Here is a 21,068-nt window from a genome sequence, read left to right on the forward strand (position 1 = left end):
AGGATTTTGATAGGAACTGCATTTAACCTGTATGTTAATTTGAGGAGAATTGATATCTTTATTGTGTCTAACAATCCAGGAACATGGCATGTTTATTTAAATCAGATTTCATCAGGTTTTGTAATTTTCACCATACAGAGTCCTTGCATGTTTTGTTAGATTTAAACCTAAGTATTTCATTTTTTAAGCAGTTGTAAACAGTACATGTTTTTAACTTTTGTGTCTACATGTTCATTTCCAGGAGGTAGAAACAGGTTTTGTGTGTTTATCTTGTACCTGAGATTTTGCCGCACTCCTAGGTGTCTGCTTTCCATAGAATCCTAGGGTTCCCCACATAGACAAGTGTGGCCTCTGCATGAGAATACCTGGGCCCTCCCCTCATGGCTTCTGACTTAGGGTCTGGACAGCAGGACTTTTTAAACCTTCCTGCTGCTTTGACCTTGTCGTCAGTGAGCTGAGCTGCCTTAAGCTCAAGAGCCTAGTGCTGGGACCCTTCATCCTGCCTACTGTGTGCTCAGCCTATCTTGCTGTCGCCCGGCATGGCTAGCAGGCCTAGGCCCAACCAAAGTATGGGCTTCCCCCAGTCCAGGAAAGACAGTTAGGCTGTAATGGATATCCAGTTTTAATGAACAGAAGATACTGATCAGTATAAAAAGGTGTGTTTGTCACTGAGGTGTCCTCATTTTCTAGATGAGGAGTTGTCTTCTTGATCTTGAATGCCTGCTTTGCCACGGCACCAGCATCTGGGTGCACGCTGGCTTTGTCGTCACAGGGAAGGAGCTGCGCATGGAAAGGTGTGTGCCCCTAGTGTGGAGCACTGGTCAGCTTTTCCGCATAGTAACAACAGCCTTGTTCTGGGCCTGAGAAGGCCACCAAAGGTAGACTAAAAACCACGGCCAAATGCCTATCAACCCAGTTGTACCTAATGTAACCCAGGACCCATGTGAGGGAGGCTGAGCTTGCAGCTTTCAGCCCTTCTCTCAGCCTGTGGTTCTCAGATGAGGGCAGAGCTTGATTCACTTTCTGGCATTTAGGGACCCAGCCCCGCCAGCAGTACAGGTCTGCACCAGTGAAACTTGAAACATACAGCCAGTGGCAGAGGAAGAAGTCTAGGGAGCTTGCGTCCTTAGACCACCAGGGAGCAAGGGACAGGGAGGGGGGCCCTCGCCTTCCTCTGCTTCCCTGTGGGCTGGGTTCAGAGCCCCTCAGTGTCCTGGCCTCTGAGGTGGGATCAAGCAGGGTGGGTACAGCTGCAGAGTTCCACGCAAGACCTCAAACTCCAGTACCAGGGACATAAGGGCGCATAAGAGCCTCAGGCAAACTAGGGTTACGGGCCACTGCCCCGAGTTGAGTGGGCCACAAGCAATCCCCAGTGCCCAGGCACTTCCCCCATGAGAGCTACCAGCAGGCGACAGTGTGCCAGGCCAGCCTGAGCGGGGCCAGTGCAGTGGGTGCAAGGCTTCTCTCAAACACGCACTCCAGCCGATCAGTCTTAGGGCTTCTGAGGCAACCTGGTGGGTCCTCGACTTCTGTTGCTGTGAGACCTCACACCTGTTGAGCAGCCTGCGCCAGACGGCCAGAACCCACCTCCAGAGTCCCTACGACTAAAGTTGTCCAGACACTGCCAGGGTTGCTGCTGACAGGAATGGAGTCCCCGGAGAAAGCCCTGCGCATGGGCATCTGCCAGCGCAGACCGGCCTAGCCCTGCACGGCCTGCCTCCGCTGCCCCTTGTACATCTTGGATGGCATCTGCTGGCCACAGGCTGAGTTCACACCAGCAGAGACTGGCCCCAGGGAGAGCAAGGCAACCCCCTAACCTGGGATGAGTGGACACTGAGGACGCCTGGACCCAGCTCTGGGCGGCCCCAGCTCCGGACTGCTCCCTTTGGGCTCTGCCCTTGGCCCCCACTCCTCCTCTCATCTGGACCCACACTTTCCCCTGCCTCTTGCTCCCGGCAGGGAAGCTGACTCCCCTGACACTCGAAGCCAGGGAGGCCTCTCTCTGAATGCTGAGCCCGGTGTTGCACCTCACTTCTGCCAGGGCTTCCTCAGATGCCCGAGGAGGCACAGCCATGAGAAAGAAGGAGGAACTAGAGCTGAGGGCAGGAACCACAGAGACACAGATGCGGGGGTGGGGCGTGGAATGGAATGGTGGCAGTGCGTGAGGCATGGGGCTGCCGTCAGCACCTCAGCACCTGGTGCGGGGATGCGCCACATGGGCCTGCAGGGCCTCCCGGATGCTGCGCTGCCAGTCTCGAGCCAGCTGCGCTGGGGTCACTGAGGCCTGGGAGCAACAGTGTGGGTCAGTCCCATGTAGGTGCTCCACCTGCCCACCCTCAGGACAGGAGCTGGGGCTGCACCTACACTCACCACATTTCGCACCCCCAGGTCGGCCCCGTAGAGCAGCAGCAGCTTCATGGCTTTGTAGCTGCCATGCCGCACAGCCTCATGCAGAGCCGTGTCCCCTTCCTGCTGAGAACGCAGGTGGTCAAGCTCCTGCCTCCGCATCCTGCCCTCCTCACATGGGAAGGTCAGGGCTGCTATCACTGAGCAGATAGCACATCCGGTCCTGGCTGGGGCTCCTCAATCCCTGCCCCAGTGGAACTGTCCAAGCAGGAAGACCAGTCACTTGCCTTACCTTATCTTGTGCGTTTAGGTGGGCGCCACACTCAATGAGGTGCTCCAGGCAGTCGGGGTGCCGGGTGCGCACTGCCACGTGCAGGGGGGTGCTCCAGATCTGAGAGCAAGTGGGGGTCAGTGCTGGGTCTGGATTGGCGAGGCCTCCCCAACCCACCAGATTACGTGCTCTCTTCTCCAGGAACTGTGTCCACTCCCTGCTCCCTTGCATCGCTGACAGGTCCCAAAAGCGCTGTACCCCGTACCTTGTCCCGGGCATTGACCCGGGCTCCCTGGTTAAGCAACTGTTTGAGGATATCCAGATGTCCTCCACGGCAGGCCCAGAACACGGGTGTCCTGTCCAGCTGCAAAACCAAAGCATCCAAGCACTCAGAGATGCTGGGATGCTAAGCAGGGCATCGACCCGAGGCTGGGCCTTCCCTAGTCCTCACCAAGTCCCGAGCGTCCACTATGGCACCTGCTGCCAGCAGCTTGTTCACCAGTTGGCTGTGACCCTTCAGACAGGCCCAGTGCAAGGCGGTGCGGTGGAGCTGGAGGCAGAGACGGGAGATTAGGCAGAGGGAGCACAGCCACCCCTAATGACCTCACGGCGTCCCTTTCCCAAGGCCAGGTCCCTGAACGAAATTGCTGCTCCCTCCCCTCCCTCTGGAGGCACCATAAAGGTAAAGAGCCCTGCAGCCTCCTAGGCCAGGACTTGAACACAATGAAGGTGGTGCTCCTGCAGCTGCAGCTGCTGCCAGCCAACTCACCCCACTGCACTACCTTGTCATGGGCATTGGGATCCCCTCCATCTGTCAGGTACTTGTCAATCAGGGACTCCTGGTTCTCAGCAGCTGCCTTCAGGAACATCTCCAGGCCCACAGGCTCTACATGGGCCTGGGGCTGTGGCTAGGTCAATTGAAAACAAGACCAAATCACTCCCAAAGGCCACAGGTGCCCAAAATGGCACAGCTTCACCACCTGGCCTGCATGTCCTACACAGCCAGCCGAGGACTGGCACACCGCTGGCTTGTACTAATGCAGTTTCTTATTCTAATCCCACCCCAAGAGATTGAATAGACAATGTGTGTGTGTGTTATGGATTGACTTGTTATCTCCCCAAGAGTCATATGAAGTCATGAAGTCCTAACCCCAGGTACCTCAGAATGTGACCTTATTTGGAAACAGAGCCACTGAAGATGTAATTAGTTAAGATGAGGTCATGCCTGAGTATGATGGGTCCCTTACCAATACGACTTGTGTTAAAGTGGGCTCTAATCCAGTGTGACTGGTGTCCTTATAGAAGGGGACACATAGACACAAGCGTGCACACAGAACGCCCAGTGAACATGAGGGCAGAGTCGGGTGATGAATCTGCAAGCCAAGGAATGCCAGCATCCACCAGAAGCCAGAGGGGCATGAAGCGATTCTTCCCCCACCGCTCTCAGAACCAGCCCCACTGACACCTTCCACTCAGCCTTCCAGCCCCTAGGACTGCGAGGTGACACACGCCTGCTGTTGAGGCTGTCCAGGCTGTGGGACTTTGTTGCGGCAGCCCTTGTGGACACATCCATGGGGGCTCTGGAGTGGATTTCACTGGCTGTGTGGTCCTGGCCTGCTGTGCCTACTCCCCAAGCCCTTCCTCTGGAACTGGAGCCCTGGTGTGTGCACTGCCCTAGTCCTGAACTCCCACTCACCTTAACCAGGGGCTCAGGTTTCTTGGGGGGGACTCTGCGTCTCAGTCTTTTTTCTCTCCGTCTTTGAGCCAAGTTTTCCAAGTCAGCCAGATTATCCAGATTAACTCTGGAACTGCTAAATCTTTCCAGCTGGAGCAGAATGTGGGCAAAAAACAAGACCATGCCAGCCATCAGCCACTGGTCAAGAGACCTCTCTGTCCTGCCAACAGGAGACACCAGCTTCTCGCCCCACCAGAGCCCCTCCAGGCCTCACTACTTAGCCGGCCTCAGGGATTAACCAGCCCCCAACCCCACCCCTGCCCCTGTCTCACTTTTCGCTTCTTTTCTTCTTCCAATTTCAGCTTCTCCCGGGCCACAGCCTCTTGGGGGCCCCTCCTCCAGTCACTAGGCCAGCCTCTAGGGTCAGGAACTCCATGTCCAAATCCCAACACTTTCCCTTCATCTCTTTCTCCGCTTACCTGTAGGAATAGTATATGAGTACCGAGTCAGGAAAATTGGAGGAACCCTCTTTAGAAAACAGCTGTGCAGTACCAGGGAGCTATCTGACAAGGGCGGATGTCACAAGGCTGGTGCTCGGGATGGGAGTCAGCCTCAAAGCCCTGGCAGTCCGGAGTGCTGGCAAGCTCCTTCACCCTGTGGGTGCTGCTGGCTCCACAACTGTGGCATCAGGTTGACATCAGCTGACACCCAGGGGGACAACAGATCTCCACCTACCCTGCTACTGTCAGCAGGAACACGGCTGGGGGGACAAGAGGTCACTATCTATTTATACTGCTGGGCGTGTGTCCAGGTGGCCTCAAGGCAGATGACACCTTAGCTTCCCCCATGCTGTTGTCCTTATTCCTACCAGATCACACCTACTGCCACCTGACTCCAAGGTCAGAGGAACAGAGGAGAAGCCCCCATGGTAAAATTCTAAATGCCTGGGTTCAGTTCAGCCTCCTTTTGAAGCTACATTTAAGCTCAAACACTTTAAACACTTGCCTAAAGGAGTTGTGAAGGTTTTAAGTTATTGGGACCTGTGCCTGGGGCAGAGCCTCTGCAGCAAACCTCCATGTTGCCTCCTGCCAGGCCCCACCTCAGGACTTCAGGAGCTGGGGAACACTGAAGAATTGGCATGTTGTGGGGAAAGAACAGGCTGGAATGATAGGGTAACAGAGCCTAGGGCTTTCCAGCCAGGCAGAACCGTATTCCTTCTTAAGAACGCTAGCAACCTAACACTTCCCTGCACTGGTCTCCTGGCAGAGGCTGCACCACACACCCTCCATGCCCCTCCTCACGCAAACTGACATCCCTAAGCACCACTGTTTCTCTCACTGCCCAGGATGCACAAAAGCACCATTCCCCATCCCCGAGGCAGCCAGGCCCCTTGGCCATTTCCAGAGCAACAACTATCATGATGCTCCGACATACCTGCATCTTCCAAAGTAATCTGCCATTACCCGTTCCTCTTTCGCCATCACCATCCAGGGCAAAACTTACTGAACTCAAGGATTTTCATGTCTCCTTTCCCCTTTGACTTTTTCCCTCACCCCCTCAGCACCTCACATGAGCACCCAGCAGACACCCAGAAGAACTGCACGCTCAGCCGGGTGTGGTGGTTCACGCCTGGAGTCCCAGCTACTCAGGAGACCCAGGTGGGAGGATCACTTGAGCCTGGGAGTTTGAGGCCAGCCTGGGCAACATAGCAAGACTCCATTTCAAAAAACAGGGATTTTTATAAAAGAACTGCATGCTTCCTTTCTCCTAAGACTTGACCCTCGCACCACAGAAAGAAACTGCCAGCGCTCCTCTAGCCAGACAGCCTCCTCCTGCCAAGCCAGTCCCTGGGTGCCTCCCGCCTCCGTCCCACATCCTTACCAACTGCTGAATGCTGAGGAAGTCCATGGTCCCCCCTATTCCTCACACCCCTCAGTGAGAAGAGCTGAGCTGCTCAGCCCTTTATAGAAGCACCTGGGGGCGGGGAGGGAAGGACTGGCCCAGAGACTTGCGCCTGGGCCAGATGACTCTGGGACTCTGTCACACCAACCAAAATACCAGTCTGGGAATGCAGCCCACTGGGGACACGAAAAGGACCTGTTTGGAGCTGAGTTGGCTACATCCTCGGACACCCACTCCCGCATCTCTGCCATGCCCCACACCTACTCGGGCTATTTAACCAACAAGCTGATAGTCCAGATTCAGGTGAAATGTGTCCCCTCTCCTTAGATGCCACTCGTAAAGAAAGCTCAGCCTGGACCTCCATGTTGTAGGGCCGTCTGCCTGCAAACCTGAAAGCCCAGCCCGGGAGGCTGAGCAAGGAGACCACAAGCTTGAGGGGATAGTCAGGAGGGCAGGAGCGGCCAGCCTATAGCCTCAGCCCTCCTGGTGGCCACACAAGGAAACTGTGACCTCCCAACCTGCAGTTTCAAGGATGCCCTTCCCTGTGCCCCTGGGCTCCCCTGCTCCTCCCCCAGCGCTCTGAGAGCCCATGGCAGCTACCCCAGCTCCAGAGCCAAGCTTGGTGCTTGTCCTCAGGCCTCTGGAAGTCCTTTCCGCCCCTCCACAGGCTCCTACCAGATGCTCTCCAGGGAAGGAACAGGCCTCTCCACAGGGAAGAGGAGACTGATCTGCGCCAGGTCCCAGGATGGAATAGTAACCATGAAATCCAGCCACAGAGCAATGTGTCTCAAGCCACCAATCAGCTTTCCTAATTCTCCTCAGGAAGCCAGGAACACTCTTCATCCAGCTGGACCTTGAACTCCACCTTGGCCTTTGCAAGGAAATCAGATAGCCAGTAAATAAGACCACAGAATCGGAGCAACCTGAGCAGAGATGACCAGGGCACAAGCAGGGAGAACTGTGGCCAAAGACGGTCACAAGTCCCAAACGGCTGCCCAGCTCCCAGAGCTGGCCTCTGGGAAGGGCTTCTGCATTTTCAGAGAACTCAAGGAAAGGCAGAGCTTTCTTAGAAAACTCAGCTTTGTTTTTTTTTTTAATTTTGAGACAGTCTCGCTCTGTTGCCCAGGCTGGGAGTACAGTGGCGTGATCTCGGCTCACTGCAACTTCTGCCTCCTGGGTTCAAGCAATTCTCCTGCTTCAGCCTCCCAAGTAGATGGGATTACAGGTGCCTGCCACTATGTCCAGCTAATTTTTTGTATTTTTAATTAGGTTTTACTGTGTTGGTCAGGCTGGTCTTGAACTCCTGACCTCAAGTGATCTGCTGGCTTTGGCCTCCCAAAAGTGCTGGGATTATAGGTGTGAGCCACTGCGCCCAGCCAAAAACTCAGTTCTTAGGCTAAATTTAGGGTGCTTTTTCAGACAAAGATGTTCCTTGCTTTTTTTTTTTTGAGACGGAGTTTTGCTCTTGTTACCCAGGCTAGAGTGCAATGGTACAATCTTGGCTCACTGAAACCTCCACCTCCGAGGTTCAAGCAACTTTCCTGCTTCAGCCTCCCGAGTAGATGGGATTACAGGCATGCGCTACCACACCTGGTTAGTATTTGTATTTTTAGTAGAGACAGGGTTTCACCATATTAGCCAGGCTGGTCTCGAACTCCTGACCTGAGGTGATCCACCCTCCTCGGTCTCCCAAGTGCTGGGATTACAGGCATGAACCACTGCACCTGGCCTACTTCCACGTATAGATCCATACATTTATACTTGATCTTAACCAAAAGGCTGAAAGGCAATCACATTCTACAGGTGTGTCCTGTGTGAAGAGGGTCCCACTGTGGACACAAGCAGCACTCTCCTGTCAGCAAGCTGTGCTCTGCTGCATGGCAGAGAACTTGGGTCTGCAGAACTCAACCACTCCCTATCAGGGAGGAGTTGGTTCTCTCAAAGAAGAAAAAAAAGTACATATATAAAACAAAGGATCAGGATCTAGAATATAAACACTCCCATAAATCAAAAAGAAGCATTTCTAAAATTGGCTTGGGCAGGCAGCTCACAGAAGACACAGGTGCTCAAACCAGCAATGAAAAATGAAAGCCACAGTCCTTTTTCCCATCGGACTGTTAAAATGAATGAAATCATGGTATGTGTGAAGGGCTGATGAGGAGCTGGGGAATCAGGCCTCCCCGAGGCTGGTTACCACGTGCCAGGCACTCTCTCGAGGGCTCACACAGTGCACACTCACCTCATCCCACGATGACTCTGAGGCAGGTCCTATGAGAACCATTCTCATTGCAAAAGAGAAAACGGAGGGGCAGACAGCTAAAGTGACTTTTACCAAGGGCATTCAGCTAGAAAGCAGCTTGTCACATAGTCCCTATTTTCTTCTAATACTTACATAGTTTTGTGTTTTTATATTTAGATCTTTAATCTTGTAATTTATCTTGGTGTGTGGGATGAGATAAGGATATAACTTTATTTTTTTCCAAGTGAATAGATGTCTCATATGAACTAATTTAGAATATGATCATCTGTCCAGGCTTAATACTTTCAGCCACACCAAATCTACTCCCTCGCTTCCACAGTGACCAAACTGGGGCTCTTCCCGGGTCATCTGGCCTCAGTTCCCCGCCCAGTAGCATGGATGCTGACCAATGCAGGGGCTTGGAGAACTGGTCTGTGTACCCTTGAAAGGCAGCTGGAGGCAGAGTGCCGGCTCAGCTGGATAGCAGGTCCTGCAGGTCACTGTTGCAGGGCAGCAGGTCACATGCTAGCCGTGCCTTTCGGTCCCGGATGGCCTTCAGGGCTGGACTGTGTTGCAGGAGGAGGGAGCAGATGTCTCCGTGACCCCTCTCAGCAGCCTGCAGAGAGAGAGGCCGGAATCAAAGGGCATACCCCACACTGGGCTCTGCTCTTTCTTCTTCCACCTTCAGGGACTTCTTCCTTCTAAAAAAGGGGCCTCATGGAAATAGAGACACAGCTGTTTGAGTAGATTTCTCTTAATTCCCACCAAATCCCAATGACTTTATACATATTTGTGGAGTATCCCAGTGCCATTCTCGCAGTTAGCCTCAGTTTTTCTTTATTGTGTCCTTTGCCAGATTGGCCATTCTTGTCTTTGGCCAAACCTACACATTAAAAACAAGGCCTGGCGCGGTGGCTCACGCTTATAATCCCAGCACTTTGGGAGGCCAAGGTGGGTGGATCACCTGAGGTCGGGAGTTCAAGACCAGCCTGACAAACATGGAGAAACCCCATCTCTACTAAAAAATACAAAATTAGCCAGGCATGGTGGCGCATGCCTGTAATCCCAGCTACTGGAGAGGCTGAGGCAGGGGAATCACTTGAACCCGGGAGGTGGAGGTTGCTGTGAACCGAGATCATGCCATTGCACTCCAGCCTGGGCAACAAGAGCAAAACTCTATCTTAAAAAGAAATAAATACATACATACATACCTAAAAAAATAAAAACGGATACAGCACCTTGTATCTCCAGGCATCACTCACAAACCTGCATACATCACCTACAGGGAGTTGCGCTTTGTGGGCACAGGAGGCACCAGACACGGCACCCACCCTTTGGGAACTTTTGTTTATTTTCTTATATTTAAAATTTTTTATCTTTATGTTTTAGAGACAGGGTCTTACTGTGTTGCCCAGGCTGGAGTTCATAGTGCAATTATAGCTCACTGCAGCCCAGTTCCTGGGCTCAAGTGATCCTCCTGCCTCAGCCTCCCAAGTAGCTGAGATTACAGCCACTGCACCTCCTCTACACTTGGCTAAAGTTTAAAAAATATATATATTTATTTTGAATTTTAAAAAATAGAGACAGGGCTAGGTGTGGTGTCTCATGCCTATAATCTCAGCACTTTGGGAGGCCGAGGTGGGCAGATCACTTGGGGTCAGGAGTTCGAAACCAGCCTGGCAACATGGCGAAACCTCATCTCTACTAAAAATACAAAAATTAGCTGGGTGTGGTGGTGTGCACTTGTAATTCCAGCTACTCAGGAGGCTGAAGCACGAGAATTGCTTGAACCTGGGAGGCAGAGGTTGCAGTGAGTCGAGATCACGCCACTGCACTCGGGCTTGGGCGACAGAATGAGACTCTATCTCAAAAAAAAAAAAAAAAAAAAATAGAGACAGGGTCTCACCATGTTGCCCAGGCTGGTCTCAAGCTCCTGTACTCAAGCAATCCTCCCACCTCAGCCTCCCAAAGTGCTGGGATTATAGGCATGAGCCAAAGTGCCTGCCAGTCCCTTTAGACAGGCAGGGAAAGATTGGGGCCCAGGTCTCTGTGTTCTCTTCTTTTTTAAGGTAGAAGATCCTAGTCTGGATGTCAATTTCTAATCTACCTCCTCCAAAAAATAATACAGTTAAGTGATTTACACAGATTATCTTATTTAATTTGCACAATAGACCTCACAGGCAAGATTCATCATTATTCCCATTTTACAGATGAAGAAATTTAGGCTTAATAAGTGTCTTGCCCAAAGTCACAGGGCTAATGTGGTCACCTGGGATTCTAAATCAGGTTTGCCTGGACTCGTAATAACTCTGTGAACCACTATATTTCCTACTCCTCCCAACAGAGAAATTGATAGACTACAGGGGCTTTTGAGAGGTATCAAAATTAAACTAGAGGCAACCGCCATCCCAAATTTGAATCCAAATCTTTACTCAGCTGGTCCTCCTGATGAGTACAGACCCAGAGCTCTCAATTCCACTGCCTTTAGGCAGTGGGATATTGTGAGCAGTTGTGAGATGCATCTCAAATAATTTTCACAAAAAGCACCAATGTTTGCAAATAGTTTTTTTTTTTTTTTTTTTTGAGACGGAGTTTCACTCATGTTACCCAGGCTGGAGTGCAATGGCGTGATCTCGGCTCACTGCAACCTCCGCCTCCCAGGTTCAGGCTATTCTCCTGCCTCAGCCTCCTGAGTAGCTGGGATTACGGGCACGCACCACCACGCCCAGCTAATTTTTTGTATTTTTAGTAGAGACGGGGTTTCACCATGTTGGCCAGGATGGTCTCGATCTCTTGACCTCGTGATCCACCCGCCTCAGCCTCCCAAAGTGCTGGGATTACAGGCTTGAGCCACCGCGCCCGGCCTGCAAATAGTTTTAAAAGACACATACGTAGTCTGGGTGCAGTGGCTCACGCCTGTAATCCTAGCACTTTGGGAGGCCAAGGTGGGTGGATGACCTGAGGTCAGGAGTTCAAAACCAGCCTGGCAAACATGGTGAAACTGTCTCTACTAAAAATCCAAAAAATTGGCCGGTGGGGTGGCGCATACCTGTAATTCCAGCTACTTGGGAGGCTGAGGCAGGAGAATTGCCTGAGCTCGGGAGGTGGAGGTTGCAGTGAGCCAAGACTGCGCCACTGCACTCCAGCCTGACAACAGAGTGAGACTCTTGTCACAAAACAAAACAAAAACAAAAACATACACAATAAACAATTCAAATATCTCACATTTGCATTATCTGCATGAGAGAAAAAGGAATGGAGATGCACCTAACTATGGGAAACGCCAGCCAGGTATACCCACAGCAGCATACTGGCTGTTTACATCCATCATGTGAATTCTAACAGAAAAATGCCTGAGCAACATCATTAAGAAATAAATAATCTGTCTATCCAATTGGCAAGGGTTTTTTTAAAAACCCAACATTGAGCTGTTCAGTCAGCGTTATTCACTGGGCACCTGTGCTAAGTGCTAAGGCTGCAATGTGTTTTGTGTTTTTTTGTTTTTTTTCAGATGGATTCTCTGTGTCGCCCAGGCTGGAGTGCAGTGGTGCAATCTCAGCTCACAGCAGCCTCCACCTCCAGGATTCAAGTGATTCTTGTGCCTCAGTCTCCCAAGTAGCTGGAATTCCTGGCTAATTTTTGTATTTTTAGTAGAGATGGGTTTCGCCCTATTGCCCAGTCTGGTCTCAAACTCCTGGACTCAAGCAATCTGCCTGCCTTGACCTCCCAAAGTGCTGGGATTACAGGCATGAGCCATTGAGCCCAGCCAGGCTGCAACAATTTAAACAGGACAAAGCCCGAGCTGTCTCTACTGAGACATGCAGACCTCAAACAGGGAATTTCAAGAGGTACCAGAATTAGGAAAAGTTGAGTCCATGGTACATACAGTTAGGCATACATCCAGGTGAGTTAACCATGTCTAGGGATCAAAAAAGGCTCTCATGGGGTGTGATGTGTAAGCTGAGATCCAGAAAAAAGCCAGATAAAAAAACGGGAGGGGAGAGGCACCCAGGCAGGGTTATATATGGCTTGTTATATATGGCTCTCGGAGGACAGAGTAGTATGTTCAAGCAAATTAAAATTGCTGTATGTGGTAGCTCACACCTGTAATCCCAGCACTTTGGGAGGATCGCTTGGGCCCAGGAGTTGAGACCAGCCTGGGCAACATAGTGAGATACCCTGTCTCTACTACTCCTAATAATAATAATTTTAAAAGTCTGAGCAATGTGGTGAAGCTGTCTCTACAAAAATTAGCCAGGTATGGTGGCATGCACCTGTAGTCCCAGCTACTTGGGAGGCTAAGATGGGAGCATTGCTTGAGCCCAGAAGGTCGAGGCTACAGCAAGCTGTGATCATGCACTTGTACTCCAGCCTGGGTGAAAAAGTGAGACTCTGTCTCAAAAAATAAAAAAAATAAAAACAAATAAATAGCCGGTCATGGTGATGCATGCCTATAGTCCTAGCAGTTCCACCTTAGCCTCCTGAGGTGGGAGGATCACTTGAGCACAGGAAGTCGGGGCTGCAATGAGCTGTAATCATGCCACTGTACTTCAGCCTGAGTGACAGAGCGCAACCCTTTCTCAAAAAAAAAAAAGAGAAGAGAAAAGAAGAATGATCAGTAGGGCCTCTGAGTGTAAGAGACAAGGGAACTGCTCAGGAGAAAACTGGAGGGGTGGGGGAAAAAAAGACAAGGAAAAAAAAAAACTGGAGAAGGGGACAAGATCAAACCCCAGGAAACCTTCAAAATAATTCATGGACCTGAAGAAAGCAAGCCTCTGAAGGACTCCAAGTCTGGGCGTGGTATGATCAGAGCTGCTGTAAACCATTGCTCTGGGAGAAAACCAAAGAAGGGGCGAGAGCGGACTAGATTTACACATATGATTTACGCACATAAATGATTTATACACATATGCCACATATGCACAGACCACCTCTCAAAGATGCCTGCAAACTCAGTAAAGTGGCCGAGCAGGGTGGCTCACACCTGTAATCTCAGCACTTATGGAGGCAGAGGCAGGAGGATTGATTGAGGCCAGGAGTTTGAGACTAGCCTGGGCAATCCAGCAAGACCCCATTCCCCATAAAAAAAAGGAAAAAAAAAATTGGTAAAGTGAATGCCTCAAAGAAGACTGAGGGATGAGGAGTTGGATGGGAGGGAAACTCGCTTTCGTGGGATGCCCTTGTATGCTCTTCAGATTGTTTACCATGCACAGGTATTTCCAGCAAGAAAGAGTTTAATTAAATGATCACTCCGCATAACACAGCAAGTGGACTACAGGGACAGGCGAGAGTATATATAAGTTTCAGAAAACTATATGGAAAAGGCTTCATGATATGTCACTAAGGGAAAGAAAACTAAAGTGCCACTGTACATTGTAATTTATATGCTCAGAAAAAAGGCTAGAGAATTATCCATTAGTCCTAAAGTGATGACAAGTGAGCAAGGGGGTTACAAATGACTTTAATTGTCTTATCTCTGCTTTCCTGTTTTCCCATTTTCTACACGAACATGTTATAACTTTAAAAAAAGGGAAACAACATTTTTGGAAGGGGGAAGGGGCCCACCTTATGCAGACTTGTCATGCCATCGTCATCCACCACCCTGGGGTTGGACCCATGTGATAGCAGGAGCCGTGCAATTTCAGTGTGCCCGCAGTAGCTGGCTCGGTGCAGAGCAGTGGCACCCCCATGGGTCTGAGCATCACAATTAGCTCCGCTTTCCAGCAGGAACTGGCACACAGCGTAATGCCCATTGCGGCTGGCATAGTGCTGCAGGGAACAGAGACCAAGGTCAGATGGCAGAAGCCAGGCAGGCAACAAGGGTGGTGGAGAGGTGAGAGCACGGCCCCCTGCAGTGAGGGGCCTGGAGTCATCTCAGGTGCCACCTCCAGCAGTCATGTGACCTGGGCAAGCTTCTGCATAACTAAACTGGGTTTGTTCAACTGAAAAATGGGGAAAATGATCATTCCTAGCTCATAAAATTGTTATGAAAATAAAACTAAATCATTGGCCACAGTGACTCATGCTTGTAATCCCAGCACTTTGGGAGGCCAAGGCAGGCAGATCACCTAAGGTCAGGAGTTGGAGACCAGCCTGGCCAATGTGGTGAAACCCCATTTCTACTAAAAATACAAAAATTAGTTGGACGTGGTGGTGCACACCTATAGTCCCAGCTACTCATGAAGCTGAGGCAGGAGAATCACTTGAACCTGGGAGGCAGAGGTTGCAGTGGGCCAAGATCGTGCCACTGCACTCCAGCCTGAGTGACAGAGCAAGACTTTATCTCCAAAAAAACACCTAAATTATTGCTGTAAAGCTCTCACACTAATTTTAAAAATCTAGAAATTTTGCTGGAAGAGAAGAAAGGGAGGGAGAAGATAAAAGGTAAACATTAATCTCCCTCCTCAGAGAGCAGGTCTCTCCTGACTTAACGCTTCTCTCTCCCGACCCCGTGCTCCTCCCTAGCTCACCAGCGCAGTGTAGCCAGCCGAGTCAGGCTGACTCGGGTCCTCGGCCTTCTGGATTAAATGTTTCACTCGGCCCAAGTCTCCATTCAGGGCTGCCGACCAGATTCCTGCAGAAAATCAACCAAAGCACTGAATGATGCTGAATGACTGGGAGTTTCAGAGTTTCCTTTGCCTCTTTACCTCTGTTTTCTTGTCTATAAAATAGAGGATATTCATTCCTTCAACAAATATCAACTGAGTACTCCTCTATGTCAAGGTTTGTTCTGGGTGCTGGTGACTTAGCTGTGAACAAGACAGACAGGGGCATGTCTCTTCAGGGCAGAAAAACTGGGCAGACACAGACTTCTCCACCCCACTTCAAACACAGAAGTGCTGGATGAAGTAATGTTTAAAATGTTTGGATCTAGAGTGAAATTCAGGCCAGGTGCATGGCTCATGCCTGTAATGACAGCCCTTTGGGAGACTGAGGCAGGTGGATCACCTGAGGTCAGGAGTTCGAAACCAGCCCGGCCCAGATGGTGAAAGTCTGTCTCTACTAAAAATACAAATTAGCCAGGCATGGTGGCACATGCCTGTAATCCCAGCTACTCAGGAGGCTGAGGCAGGAGAATCACTTGAACCCAAGAGGTGGAGGTTGCAGTGAGCTGAGATCATGCCATTACATTCCAGCCTGGGTGATAAAAGTGAAACTCCATCTCAAAAAAAAAAAAAAAAAATTCAAAGGCAATAAAAGGAAATTTCACAAAGTGAGAACCATAGTCACGGTGGTGAGAGGTCACTGAGGCTGTGAATCTGAAGTGCACTCGGAACTGCACACACAGCTCAGGGGCTCTGGTGCAAACACCCAGGCAGGGTCTACAGTGAAAGCCGCTGCTACACACATGGCAGGAGCTGGGGCAAGGATCTGTGCAAAAAGCCAGCAGGCAGGAAGTGCCCTAGCATGACAAACTGGGGCTGGACAGTCTCTATCTCCTGCCTTGCAAAGCAAGCTGCCATACCCAGATCATTCATTCATTCAGCAAGTTTTTATTTACTGTGTGTGTGGCACTGTTCTAGGCACTAGAAATCAACAGGGAATAAAAGATCCAACCCAAATTTTAGGCTCCAGAGAGCTTACATTCTAACTGAAGAAGACAGACACCAAATATATCTATTTCTTTATATATACCATCAAATATATATATCATCTATATATTTGTTATAATATATATCAAATATACATATATATTTGTAATATATAATATACATATATATTTGTTATATATTTATGTATACTATATAAACATTTTATATACAATTGTTATAATTTCACATATATATAGCCTATAAATTTTATAAAATAAGTCTGGTGGGCTGGGCGCTATGGCTCACGCCTGTAATCCCAGCACTTTGGAACACCGAGGTGGGTGGATCACCTGAGGTCAGTAATTTGAGACCAGCCTGCCCAACATGGCAAAACCTCATCTCTATCGAAAAAACAAAAATTAGCCAGGCACACTAGCATGTACCTGTAGTCCCAGCTACTTGGGAGGCTTAAATAGAATTGCTTGAACCCAGGAGGTGGAGGTTGCAGTAAGTGGAGATTGCACCACTGCACTCCAGTCTGGGCAACAGAGCAAGGCTCCATCTCAAAAAATAATAATAATAATAGTAAGTCTGGTGGTGCTAAATGCTCTGAAGAAAAACCATAGGAGGGAATGAGCAATGGTCAGGGATGGCCCCTCTGATAAGGCAACCTTAGAACAGAAACCTAAAGGTCATGAGAAAAGGTACTATTCAAATAGGTGTGAGAAGATAGCAAAGGCAGAAAAAAAACCAAAAAACCAGCTACCCTGACCTATGCAAATTGGAGGTATGGGAAGGATATCTGTACCTTTATAGAACAAAAACTCCAAGCTAAGAATCTATTATAGGGGCCGGGCGCGGTGGCTCAAGCTTGTGATCCCAGCACTGTGGGAGGCCAAGGCGGGTGGATCACGAGGTCAAGAGATCGAGACCATCCTGGTCAACATGGTGAAACCCCGTCTCTACTAAAAATACAAAAAATTAGCTGGGCATGGTGGCACGTGCCTATAATCCCAGCTACTCAGGAGGCTGAGGCAGGAGAATTGCCTGAACCCAGGAGGCGGAGGTTGCGGTGAGCCGAGATCGTGCCATTGCACTCCAGCCTGGGTAACAAGAGTGAAACTCCGTCTCAAAAAAAAAAAAATAGAATCTATTATAATCTGGATCTTTCATAAAAGCTGACCCAGGCAAGTGAACTCTATAAGGGCCAGGCAAAGGCCTGGAGGTGGAGGTTGCCGTGAGCCAAGATTGTGCCACTGCACTCCAGCCTGGGCAATGAGGGATACTCTGTCAAAAAAAAAAAAAAAAAAAAAAAGCAAGATGATAGACACATCAGAGTAACCAACACCTAACTTTGGATAAGGCAATGTTTACTTCTCAACAACAGCACAATTGACCTTCTAGGCTGGATGATTACCAGAGGGGGCTGTCCTGTGCATTGTACCAGGTATAATGCATCTGGTCTCTACCTACTACACGCCTGTGTAGCAGCCTCCAGATTGTGACAACCCAAAATGTCTCCAGACACTGCCAAAGTCCCTTAAAAGGCAGAACTGCCCCCAGTTGAGAGCCAGGGTGTTTAGGGAGGGCCTCTGAAGAAGTAATATTGGAGCTGGGATCTGAAAAATAACATCAGCTAGTTTAACAGTTGTAGGGGCCGGGCGCGGTGGCTCAAGCCTGTAATCCCAGCACTGTGGGAGGCCGAGGCGGGTGGATCACGAGGTCAAGAGATCGAGACCATCCTGGCCAACATGGTGAAACCCCGTCTCTACTAAAAATACAAAAAATTAGCTGGGCATGGTGGCGTGTGCCTATAATCCCAGCGACTCAGGAGGCTGAGGCAGGAGAATTGCCTGAACCCGGGAGGCGGAGGTTGCGGTGAGCCGAGATTGCGCCATTGCGCTCCATCCTGGGTAACAAGAGCGAAACTCCGTCTCAAAAAAAAAAAAAAAAAAAAAAAAAAAAAAAAAAAAAACAGTTGTAGGAAGTCCATCAGCAACTCCAATGGCCTTAATTCAGGAAAAGGTCTTGCATATTTGAGACACCAAAACAAGACCAGTGTGGCTGCAGCATAGTGATTGGGAGAAGAAAAGCATGAGAAATGAAATGAGGGAGAGAAGTAGAGCCAGCAGCAGTGGGTTCACAGAGCTTTGTAAGCCATAACAGGGAATGATCCGACCTCTCATTTGCTTTTTCTTTTCTTTCTTTTTTTTTGAGACGGAGTTTCGCTCTTGTTGCCCAGGCTGGAGTGCAATGGCACAATCTCAGCTCACTGCAACCTCCATTTCCTGGGTTGAAGCGATTCTCTTGCCTCAGCCTCCCAAGTAGCTGGGATTACAGGCATGTGCCACCACGCCCGGCTAATTTTTTGTATTTTTAGTAGAGATGGTAGGGGAGGGGGCCGGGGAAAAATCATTTAGTAGAGATGGAGTTTCTCCATGTTGGTCAGGTTGGTCTCGAACCCCTAACCTCAGGTGATCTGCCGGCCTCAGCCTCCCAAAGGGCTGGGATTACAGGCGTGAGCCACTGTGCCTGGCCACAGCGATTTCTCATTTTCAAAAAGCCGCTCTGGCTGCTGTGTTTGTAGAAAACCCTGTAGGAGAGCAAGCGTGGAAGCTGAAAGACCTTCTGAGGCAACCACTTCAGCAGTGCAGAAGGCAGTGGTAGGAGAGGTGGAGGGAAGTAGGCAGGTGCCAGAACCATGGTAAAGGAAGAGTTCCATGCGAATGCTTACACAGCAGTGGCAATCAAGGGCAGTACTGTTGTTACTGCACTGGCTGAGTCTGCACGGACAGATGACACAGCACAGTAGCACAGTGGTTCCCAACACCCAGAAGAAGCACCTTGGTTTCCCACCTTCCTCTGTTCCTATTGGCAACATAATCTCTGTGTAATCCGGGGCAAACGTGTTACCTATTACTATCTCTGGGTCCCACAGATGAGATACCGTGCCCTGACTTGAAGGCTGCCCGTGATAAGCTCTTGCTGCCTCTAAAGCACGCAGGCTGCCTGGCATCCGGGGTTAAGCAAGGGCCAGTGTCCTCCTTCACCAAGCAGCCCCCAGGCCTGCAGCTCCATGCCCCTCAGGATGGGCGCAATGCCCCAGGTGCAGATTCTGCTCCCCGGTCCCTCTCTCCAATACCTGAGCAGACTTGTGTCTCCCAAGCAGGGCTGTCCCCCGTCACTCGGAAAGGTTACGGAAACCAGTGCGTCCGCTTCGCCGCCGCCCGCGGGACAGAGCTCGTGCGGGAGACACCTGGTATGCTCTCAGGATGCGGGAGCCTCGAATCCGGCCCGCCGTCTCTCACCAGGCCCCAAGCTCTCAGGGCCCAGTTCACCCGCCCCTCCTTAACCTGGCGCCTCCTCCTTAGGCCGGGGCCTGGGAAGAGCCAGCAGGGCCGCGCGGCCGCCTCACCCCTCTCGAAGTCCATCTCCTCCAGCGTCTGCTGTACACCGAGCACCGCGCTGGGATGCGGGCAGCACGGCGCGTCCGCGCAGGGCCGCGGCGTCGCCATCCCGGCTCTCGCCCCAGCCAAACGACCTGGGATCTCAGGCCCGCCCCGCGTCCTTTATCTGGCCGTTCGGCATCCTCCGTTATCATCCTAGTCCCGCCTCCTTGCCAAAGCTGACCAATCAAACGCCTAGGCCTTAGCTCGCGACCCCGTCGCAGTGGCAGGGCGGGACTTGTTGCGCCGGGCTGTACCCCGAGGCAGTCGCGCGAGGGCGTCCGAGGCTAAGCTGAAGGCAGAAGCGCTGCGTTCCGAGAACCGCGCGCCGCTGGAGGGCGCGCGGGGCCGCAGGGCCTTGCGGGGTGTCGGGGGGATGAGGCCTCTGGGTCCGGTGGGGAGTTTTCCGTTTTCCTTCGCTAGGACCCAGGCCTCCAGCGGCTTCGCAGGCTCCTCTTGTTACCGCCTCTAGTCCCGCCGGGCTCCCAGGACTAGGGAGCCGGCTCGCTCCACGGTCTTTTGTTTCGTTTTGAGACGGAGTCTGGCTCTGTCGCCCAGGCTGGAATGCTGTGGCGCGATCTCGGCTCACTGCAACCTCCACCTCCCGGGCTGAAGCGATTTTCCTGCCTCAGCTTCCCAAGTAGCTGGGACTTACGGGCGCGTGCTACCATGCCCAGCTAATTTTTTGTATTTTAGTAGAGACGGGGTTTTTACCGTGTTAGCCAGAGTGGTCTCGATCTTCTAACCTCGTGATCCGCCCGCCTCGGCCTCCCAAAGTGCTGGGATTACAGGCGTGAGCCACGGCTCCCAGCCGCGCTCTACGGTCTTTACCCCCTCTTCCGGGACCACCTCTGGCCAAGGCCGACCGCCCTGAGGCAGCGGCAAAGTGACGGCTGGAAAGGCCTCGGGACACCCTGTACTCCGCTTTCTTAAAAGTCCAGCAAGGAGCAGGTGGCCACAACTTGTCCTGCCTCTGGCTCCACCTCCAGGGTACGGACAGGGCCTTGGTTTGTGCAGAACCCCACGGCCCCACAGTGGGTGGCGAGTTTGCTGAATCCGTCTTCCGGATCAAAACATCATCTGGGCGGCCATCTGCGGACGGTGCACCCCCGCAACGTGCTCCTCAGCCGACCCCAGCCTTCTCAATTCCCGGTTAAAACCTAGGCAGCCACCTGCTGAAGCCACAGTTAAGTGTACAGGGGAGACCTCACTTCCACCGCTTGATAGGCTTAGAAAGGGTGCGTAAATGACAGGGAGGGGTTCTGTGCCACTCCTCTCCAGGACAGTGGTCTGGTGCACATTGGGTGTGGGTTTAAGTTCCTTCCCCACCTAGCTGGGGCCCTGAAGACCCTAGCATTGCTGGTGGTAGAAGTCTAGACGTCATTTCACCTCTCCTAAGTGGGTTGAAAATCCTTACACAAGCAACTCTCTCATCTCCACAACCTTCCCCTCCTTTGGCCCCCTCACTCCCACTAACCGTCCTGAGTCTGGGAAGGCGCCCCCGCTCCCACTCCACCTCTCCCCTGGACTCCCAGTGCCCTGACTTCTCCCTCTGGCCAGAAGCCAAGGCTGGCTCCCAAGGGGCTGTGGCCATGTCTGGTTCCCAGCCCCACAGCCACCACTGTGGGAAAACACTGGAGCTGGGCTGTCCCCTCCC

General features: G+C 51.3%; 2 protein-coding genes across 4 annotated transcripts; both read right to left on the reverse strand.

The window, feature by feature from the left end:
• Positions 1-34: 34 nt before the first annotated feature.
• On the reverse strand, positions 35-6,273 carry ANKRD23 (ankyrin repeat domain 23). Its single transcript, XM_032255342.1, has 9 exons — positions 6,174-6,273; positions 4,625-4,771; positions 4,314-4,442; positions 3,400-3,525; positions 3,069-3,167; positions 2,883-2,981; positions 2,639-2,737; positions 2,371-2,469; positions 35-2,284 (listed from the first exon to the last, which is right to left on the reverse strand). The coding sequence occupies exons 1-9, from the start codon at positions 6,198-6,200 to the stop codon at positions 2,189-2,191; spliced, it is 921 nt and encodes a 306-aa protein (XP_032111233.1). The 5' UTR covers positions 6,201-6,273; the 3' UTR covers positions 35-2,188.
• ANKRD39 (ankyrin repeat domain 39) lies at positions 4,634-19,553 on the reverse strand. Of its 3 annotated transcripts, XM_032255345.1 has the most exons (5): positions 19,381-19,553; positions 14,904-15,007; positions 13,999-14,202; positions 8,874-9,049; positions 4,634-4,771 (listed from the first exon to the last, which is right to left on the reverse strand). In XM_032255345.1, the coding sequence occupies exons 1-4, from the start codon at positions 19,478-19,480 to the stop codon at positions 8,906-8,908; spliced, it is 552 nt and encodes a 183-aa protein (XP_032111236.1). In that variant the 5' UTR covers positions 19,481-19,553; the 3' UTR covers positions 4,634-4,771; positions 8,874-8,905. The 3 variants fall into 3 exon arrangements, with proteins under 3 accessions (XP_032111236.1, XP_032111235.1, XP_032111237.1); XM_032255344.1 differs by lacking the exon at positions 4,634-4,771 and having other exon boundaries at positions 8,633-9,049; XM_032255346.1 differs by lacking the exon at positions 4,634-4,771 and having other exon boundaries at positions 8,923-9,134.
• Positions 19,554-21,068: the final 1,515 nt, after the last annotated feature.

Source organism: Sapajus apella, unplaced genomic scaffold (genome assembly GCF_009761245.1).
Source record: "Sapajus apella isolate SASKATOON/1434 unplaced genomic scaffold, GSC_monkey_1.0 scaffold89, whole genome shotgun sequence".
NCBI lineage: Eukaryota > Metazoa > Chordata > Mammalia > Primates > Cebidae > Sapajus > Sapajus apella.

Coding starts and splice junctions, on each gene's coding strand:
- ANKRD23 (XM_032255342.1), bottom strand. CDS start 6,200: ATGGACTTCCTCAGCATTCAGCAGTTG. Junction 4,772..6,173: donor TCCTCAGCATTCAGCAGTTG/GTAAGGATGTGG, acceptor CTATTCCTACAG/GTAAGCGGAGAAAGAGATGA. Junction 3,526..4,313: donor AACCTGAGCCCCTGGTTAAG/GTGAGTGGGAGT, acceptor CAATTGACCTAG/CCACAGCCCCAGGCCCATGT.
- ANKRD39 (XM_032255345.1), bottom strand. CDS start 19,480: ATGGCGACGCCGCGGCCCTGCGCGGACGCGCCGTGCTGCCCGCATCCC. Junction 15,008..19,380: donor GGAGATGGACTTCGAGAGGG/GTGAGGCGGCCG, acceptor GATTTTCTGCAG/GAATCTGGTCGGCAGCCCTG. Junction 14,203..14,903: donor CGGCTGGCTACACTGCGCTG/GTGAGCTAGGGA, acceptor TGTTCCCTGCAG/CACTATGCCAGCCGCAATGG.